Below are 7620 nucleotides of genomic sequence, written 5' to 3'. Positions count from 1 at the left end.
ATGGAAAAAAATCACAGGCAGTGGCCCTGGCCCAACCTAGAGAGCAGGAAGGCGGGGGAGGGGCCAGGCGGGCCATCTCTGCTGCAGACCAGCCGCACTATTGGCATGACACCGCATGACACCGTGACACCGCCCCGTGGAGAGGTAGATGGTCGTCCTCCAGGCTAGAGGAAAGAGGCGCCAGCCCCCAGCACAGCGGCACAGGACGGCGCAGCTGGCTGAAAGGCACAAGCTCACCCACAGCCTATGCAGCTCACACCGTGACCCTCCAAAATGGAGAGGTCACTCCAAGAACATGTAGCCCAGTGGAGACGACTCTCGCCCCAACGCCCACTCACCACCAGCCTCCCGCGCACTGAGACACAGCACCCAGAACCAGGCTGTCACTGGCACCCACTTCCACAGGTGCAGCTTGTGCCTGTCCTGCCCCCCAGGCCATGGAAGGCGGGGAGCCGGGAGGAACAGCCCAGAGTGTGGATGAGGAGCTGGAGAACTGCAAGAGGGAAGAGGAGATAGAAAGACGAGAGGTTGCAAAGCAAAGTTTAAAAGTAGGTGAAGTTCAAACTTCTATCCAGGGGGAAAAAAAAGACAGGGCAAAGGTCAAACCAAGAAAAGGTCCTTGAGAAGAAGGAAACTAAGCCCATGAGGAGATGGGGGAGGCGAGGCCACCACCCTACTTCCCGTGCAAGTCACTTAGCTCCACGTCATCCTTTCGGCGCTTATAGGTGAACAGAGAGGGCACCGGGTAGAGCTTTGCCTTGGCCTGGAAGCGGTGTCCGGCGATGTCAATCTCGTACTCGCCACGGTTGATGAAATCTGCTGTCACCACCTGCTCTTCCCCCGTGTCCTCAGAAAAGTTGTGCACGAAGCCCAGGCAGACATGACGCTCGAGCGTGTAGCCGTAGGCGCTGCTGGTGGTCTTGCCCACGTACCGCCCGTTGCGGTAAATGGGCTCCCCCCACCAGGGCCAGAGGTCCAGGTCCGTGTCATGGTCATCCAGGATGAACATTGTCAAGCGCTTGTACACCCCGTTCTGCTTCTGCTGCAGCAGGGCCTCTCGGCCCATGAAGTCCATGCCCTAGGAGAGAGGGGCAGCTCATTGTGGGACCGTGTGCACCAGGGCCACTGCAGTGGGGGACAGTGCTTCCCACCATGAGGAAAACCCTGTTCACAATGTGAGACACCCTTATGGAAGTCTTGTGACACACAAATACAAGGTTTTCTTTTTTCCAAAAAGATTTTCAATTCCAAGACCACACAGGACAAAAAGTTATTTAGGAAAAAATTGTAATTTAAACATATAAAAAGCAGAATAAGTAATCTCTGAGTAGATTAAAGATAGCAGCTCACAAAGAACACTGTAGGATTTACTGAGCTGGCAGGGAGTGCCGGCTACAGCGCCCACAGCATGAGGCGGGGAGACGCACCCAACTGTCTGGGTCTACAAAGAAGGGAGGGGAGTCACTGCCCAGTCTAAAAGAGGAGGCGCAGGTGGTTGAGCGCAGCGCTGTGAAGCTGTCCGCAGCCTCTGCAGCACGGGTTCTATCCCGACCGGCCGGCCTGGGAGAAACCCACATGGTGAGGCAGACCTCTCCTGCCTCACCTGCTGCTCCCCCCAGCAGTGTTTTCCTCAGTCTGCTTTTCTGCTCCCCACTTTGTCTCCAGTGAATTCTCTCACCCCTCCACACCCACGCCTCGGGCCTGTACCCCAGTTCTTGTATAAATAAATCTAAAATAAATAAATAAGGAAGTGCTCAAGACAAGGGTTGTCCATTTACATTTTCATGTTAAGACTTTACCCACAGAGACATGTGTCGTCCTAAGAACATCCTACTCTTCATCTGCCCGATGCTGTCATGGGGCTCATGACACTTTTACACTTCTCCCTCCCACCTTAGCTCTCGTTTCTTTTTTAACGCAGGTTCACTGCCTGGGAAGCTGAGAGACCGCGGAGCCGCGCGGGCGCACAGTACCTTCTCTAATTTCACCCGCGACTCTCGTCCACATTCCAGCGGCGTGGTGAGCGTATTTAGATCCTGACCCCAGAAGGCGAAAAACTTCTCAATTCGGAGACTACGAAGCGCGTAATAGCCAGCATTGCGGATTCCGTATTTCTGCCCGACGCTCATCACCTCATTGTACACATGCAGGGCATACTGGAGGGAGAGACAGCAGTTAGTAGTGAGCGGGCCCCGGCACTGTACGCTGCGTGTGTCCGGCAGTGTGTCGGCGGACACTGGGAACCTGGGCAGGGAAGGAGATCGTCTCCCTTTAATGCAGAAGACCTGGATGGAGAAAACCTCGTAACAGTCCTTACCTCACTCCAGAAACACTGGAGTTTAAAAAAAAAAGGCACATAACCCAAGGCCAGAGCTCAGGCCTGCGGACTGGGGGCCTCCTCTGCCTCAGGAGCGTGAGAGCTGGGAAAGGGGCTTTTAAAAAAGGCAAGACTTGGCAGCTTCCATCTATCGGGTTGTCGGAAAAGTCACGGCACATTTTTGCAGCAGATGGCACTAGTTCATTTCTGGAAGTACTAGAATCATTCGCATCTATGTTATTGCTAGTCATTTGACAGTTGACAGTTCTAGCTTCGTTTGAAAAAAAAAACTGAACGATTTGGCTGAGTTTTGGAGATTTTACAAGTTGAAGATAGAAGACCAAGCTCTGCATTTTTGCCATATTTTACTGTTTTCCTTCTGTGAAGAGAAGAATGCTGTCAAGCTTGTAAAAAGTTGCATAAAGTTTATCGTTACAATGTTCTGCATGTACATCAGGGCCAAAGATTGTTCAGGAAATTACTTGCTGGCGATTTTGATCTTATCGATGCTTCTCTGTCAGGGAGGCCCACTGAGGTTAATGATAACAAAATAAAGTCCTCGATCAAGTGAAACCCATGTACCATGACACTGGTTTGCAGAAACACTGAGTATATCCATCATTCAGGCATTCATGACCACCTGAAAAAGCTGGGACATGTAAGCAAGCTCGATATTTAGGTTCCTCATGAACTCGAAGTTCATTTGATAGTGCGGATAAACATCTGCGATATGCTCATTAAACGTGAGGAAAATGATCCTTTTTTGAAAGCAACTGTTAACTGGTAGCGAGAAGTGAACTGTTTACAACAATGTGGTGTGCAAAGAGTTTTGGTGCCGACATGATGGTTTGCGTCAAACGACATCGGAAGCAGACGTTCATCAGAGGAAGGTTACGCTCTCGGTGTGGTGGGATTTTGAAGATGCCTTGTTTTTCGAGCTCCTAACAAGGAACCAATCAATCAATTCCAATGTGTACTGCCTGCAATTGGATATCATTTGTACAAATCCATCATCCAGAAACATCATAACTCATTCATCGTAAAGGAGTTGTGTCCCATCATGACAACATGAGACCACACACCTTTGATCACCCGATCAAACGGATGGAATGTGTTGCCACATCCACCATACTCGCCTGACCTTGCACCACCAGACTTCCCCTTGTTTCACTCTCTGCAAAACTCCTTGCATGGCTTAACGTTCAATTCAGATGAAGCTAAAAATCAGCACCTTGTCAGTTTTTCACCGATAAAGACAAGTCCTTCTATGAATGAGGAATGATGAGCCTCACTGAAAGTCGGCAAAACGTTATCGAGCAAAATGGGCAAAATATGATTGATTGATCTTGGTTCTTTATATAAATAACCTTTGAAAAACAGAAAAAATGTTGTGACTTTTCCAACAACCCAGTACTTAGATCCTTGTAGGCCGCAGGTGTGCTGACTTGAGAGTCATCAGGAATGTCTCCTTGCTGACCAGGACCAGGGCCCAGGCCTGCAGAGAGCCCAGGGTTGTCACTGCGCCAGGCGGCCTTGTAACAGCGGCTCAGGCCCGAGGCTGCAGAAATCTCAGGGAACCAGCATCAAGTCGGGACTGTATAACTAGCAGCTGCAATTTTTTTCCTACAAATACTTCTTCAAAAACAATTTGTGCTACTGTGCGCAGCACCCTGCCCCATAAGTGTGCCCAACAATGAAAACGAAATCTACTATTTTGAAAAGACACACTGTGTAAGATTCAATACATCATGTCAGTTCTCCCTGACACACAAATGCAAAACAAGTATACCATCAAGTTTGTTTTGTTTTGTTCTAATTCATATAAAGTTTATAAGAGAAAACAGGAACTTGTCCTCTTCCAGAATTTTCCAAGCTATGAGGGAGGATAAGCACTACTAAATACTCAAATACATAACAATCAGAAGTGTGATTAGGAGACAGACCAATAGAGCACCACATAGTCCAGGAAAAGCCCAGATACTTATGGGGATTTAACCCTTTGCACTCCGAACCATTTTACGATATTTTGATTTAATTTCTTGTGCCATTTCAAGATAAAACTTCAGGGAAACATGCATGTCTCAAAAAGTTGCATTGAAATAACCTCAATTCCCCGTAATCACTAATAAATTGCAATGTGCCCTGAGAGGGGACATCCCAGTGATATGCTAGAATTCCGATGTCCCCTGAGAGGGGACAGCGGAGTGCAAAGGGTTAATAACCTGTAAAAGTATAATTTCAAATCCGTTTTTTTAAGATTTATTTATTTATGCATAGGGGTACTGGGGTATAGGCCAGAGATGTGGGAGGGGGTGAGAGGATTCACCAGAGACAGAGTGGGGAACAGAACAGGCAGATTGAAGTACACTGCTGAGGGGAGCAGCGACAGAGTCAGGAGGGGTCTGCTGTGCCATTTGGGTTGCTCCCTGGCCAGCTGGGGATCGAACTTGTGCTGCAGCAGCTGCGGAAAGCTTCATGGGTTGCATTTTAACCCCTTGCACCACCAGGAAGGCCCAAATCAATTTTTTATCCAGGTAGGAAAAAACAGTTTTCAAAGTATACCAACAGACACTGCAAAAGGATCGAGTATTTCAACATTTTTAAGAAACCAAACCTATATAAACAGCAACAGCAGAAACTGTAAACACACCAAATGAAGACTAGGGAAATGTTACAGTCCTGCAGTTAGGAAGACCCTGCATCTATGAAACCTCAGAAGCCACAAAACACTGATCAGTTCAGCCACATAATGAGAAAAATTTTCTGCAACGTTTTAAAACACTGTCCATAAAAAAAAGTAAAAATGGGCCTCCCTGGTGGCGCATAGGGTAAAGACGCAACCTGTGAAGTTGTCTGGGCCGAGGGGAGGGAGAGAGCAGGCATAGAGCCCTGAGGCAGAAGCGTGTCCAGCATGTTCACAGACCAGCAAAGAGCAAGAGAGGTGAAGATGACGGTGATACCAGAACCAGGAGGTTAGGCAGACTGTGAAGGCCCTTGTAGATGGGTTTGTACATTGAAAGAAAGGTGGGTTTGGAAAAATTGCTCTATCTCATGCATTAGGGAAATGGAAACTGTCTGAGCAAGCTACTTTGCACCTACCAGACTAAAGTCTCAAAAGTGTGTACACACATGCTCTAAGTAAAAAGACTTTCTTCTATGCTGCAGCATTTTTTTATAATAGCAAAGGACTAGAAATGTCTAAATGTCTATTAGTACCAGGCTGGCTAAATCATGATTCAACTACATGATGGAAAACTAGACCACTGTTAAACGTGAGAAAAGAGGAAAATTTTTTCTCTGTAGGCATGGATAGGAATGAGCTCTAAGCGAAACTTAGGTGAAAAAAAAAATGAGAAATGAAGATGAACAGCAGTTTGCACCTACTTGGTTTCTAAAAACAGTATTCCAGGGCCTTCCTGGTGGCGCAAGGGTTAGGACGCAACCTATGAAACAATCCACAGCCACTGCAGCACAAGTTCGATTCCTGGCCACTCAGGGAGCAACCCACATGGCACAGCAGACCTCTCCTGACTCACCCGCTGCTCCCCTCAGCAGTGTACTTCAGTCAGTCTGCCTGTTCTGTTCCCCACTCTGTCTCTGGTGAATCTGTTATAGGACAGGGAGAGGGGCAGCCCAAACCCTGCAAACCTGCCTATTCTAAATGGGTTCTGCCATCCGCCGCATCAACACAAAACATATGAGACTTTAATGGGAAGGAACTTTAATGCAACTAGGAAACAATACAGGTAAGGCAAAGAGTCTAGTTTCTAAATGAAGCACCCAAAGTTACCCGTCCCCTCATGGGTAAAACTCCATCCATATGGGATCGGCCCAGAACAAGGCCCCAAAGCCTGCTACAAGTCTAAAGCATCTTCCAGTGGGGACCCACAGAAAAGGGTCACAAACAACCGGACAAGCCCGGAAGGAAAAGAGCAAAATCAACATCAAGATAAAAGCTGCCACTGTCACCTCCCCACAGGTCTCACCCACATCTGTGTCACCCAGTCCACGACCAAAAGACAAGCACAGTTTCTTCACATGTCTCTAGGCTCCATGCGCCTCCTCCAGGTCTCCTGGCTCCATCCTGCTGCCTTCCTCAGTCTCTTCTTCAGCTTCTCCTCTTCCTGCTCAGCTCCACCCTCCCTTGGGTGGGGCAGGGAACCTCCCCCTTTCCTGGGGACCACCCTGTTACAAATCCACTCATCCCCTCCCCCCCCACACACCTCTGGCCTGTACCCCAGCTCTTGTATGCATAAATAAATAAATCTTTTTTTTTTTTAAAAAAGAGGGTCTCCCTGGTGGCGCAGCAGGTTGAACGCCACACTGTGAAGCTGTCCGCAGCCTCTGCAGCTCGGGTACGATTCCTGGCTGGCCAGAGAAAAACTCACTTGGCGTGGCAGACTCTCCTGCCTCGCCCGCTGCTCCCCACAGTAGTGTCTTTGGTCCGTCTGCCTGTTCTGCTCCCCATTCTGTTTCTGGTGAATTCTCTCACCCTCCCGCGCCTCTGACCTGTTCCCCAGTTTTTGTATAAATAAATCAATCTTTAAAAAAAAAAGTATTCCAAATATGTCTTAGAACTTACTTGCACATACACAAAATCTCATGACATACAAAGACAAACATCACAAGTGGTGACTGGCACACACTGAATAGGTGGCAATGATTAACTTTTAAACCTTGTTTAAAAGTTTATAACCTGTTCAAAAAGTTAGTAGTTATAGACGTAAAAATTTCTTTAACGAAACCCGCCTCACTTGCCCAGGCCCAGCCAGACAGGCCCATCCCCTGCCTGTGCTCTGGGTGGAGAGCTGGCTTGGCTCCTCGTGCACTCACCTCTATGGGGATGTAAAGCATGAATCCCGGCTCTCCCGTATGTGTCATGCTCATCACCCGGATCCCATTCGCATAACCCACACTCATCTCCTGTGGGTAAAGACAGAGAAAGTCAGCATGGAAACTTCGCGGGGGAAGTGGGCACTCCAAACACTGTTAAAGGGATGAGCTGAAGTAAATCCCTCTCATTAGCACTGCACCTTGTGTGCAGCCCCCTCCGAGGCAGAGAGACAGTAAACCAAAGAATTGTATCCTGGAATAGCCGCTTCCCAGGCAGTGGGGTCACGGGAATGGAGCACAATCTTCAGAGCCTCTCTTCTCAGGAATGCTGTGTCAGGAGTACTTTCCAAGCTGCTAGTGGGAAGTGGAGGCAAAGCCCTGACTAGTATGAAGTATTTCTTTTTGCAAAGTGCTGCTGAAGATTTGTTTTACTCCAGCACGTTGTGAGCAATGAAGACCAGGCAGCTGTC

General features: G+C 48.3%; 1 protein-coding gene across 2 annotated transcripts in view; it reads right to left on the bottom strand.

The window, feature by feature from the left end:
- Positions 1-581: 581 nt before the first annotated feature.
- PDPR (pyruvate dehydrogenase phosphatase regulatory subunit) overlaps positions 582-7620 on the bottom strand; it is a 30415-nt gene continuing 23376 nt past the window's right edge. For both annotated transcript variants that reach the window (XM_084257898.1, XM_084257899.1), the window contains 3 exons: positions 7151-7240; positions 1974-2156; positions 582-1078 (listed from right to left, as the gene is read on the bottom strand). In XM_084257898.1, the coding sequence (XP_084114024.1) occupies positions 674-1078; positions 1974-2156; positions 7151-7240 (678 nt within the window). In that variant the 3' untranslated portion in view covers positions 582-673. The remainder of the gene's footprint in view (positions 1079-1973; positions 2157-7150; positions 7241-7620) is intronic.

Source organism: Talpa europaea (genome assembly GCF_964194135.1).
Source record: "Talpa europaea genome assembly, chromosome: 16".
NCBI classification, from domain to species: domain Eukaryota; kingdom Metazoa; phylum Chordata; class Mammalia; order Eulipotyphla; family Talpidae; genus Talpa; species Talpa europaea.
This window is presented reverse-complemented; position numbering and strand designations above follow the sequence as displayed.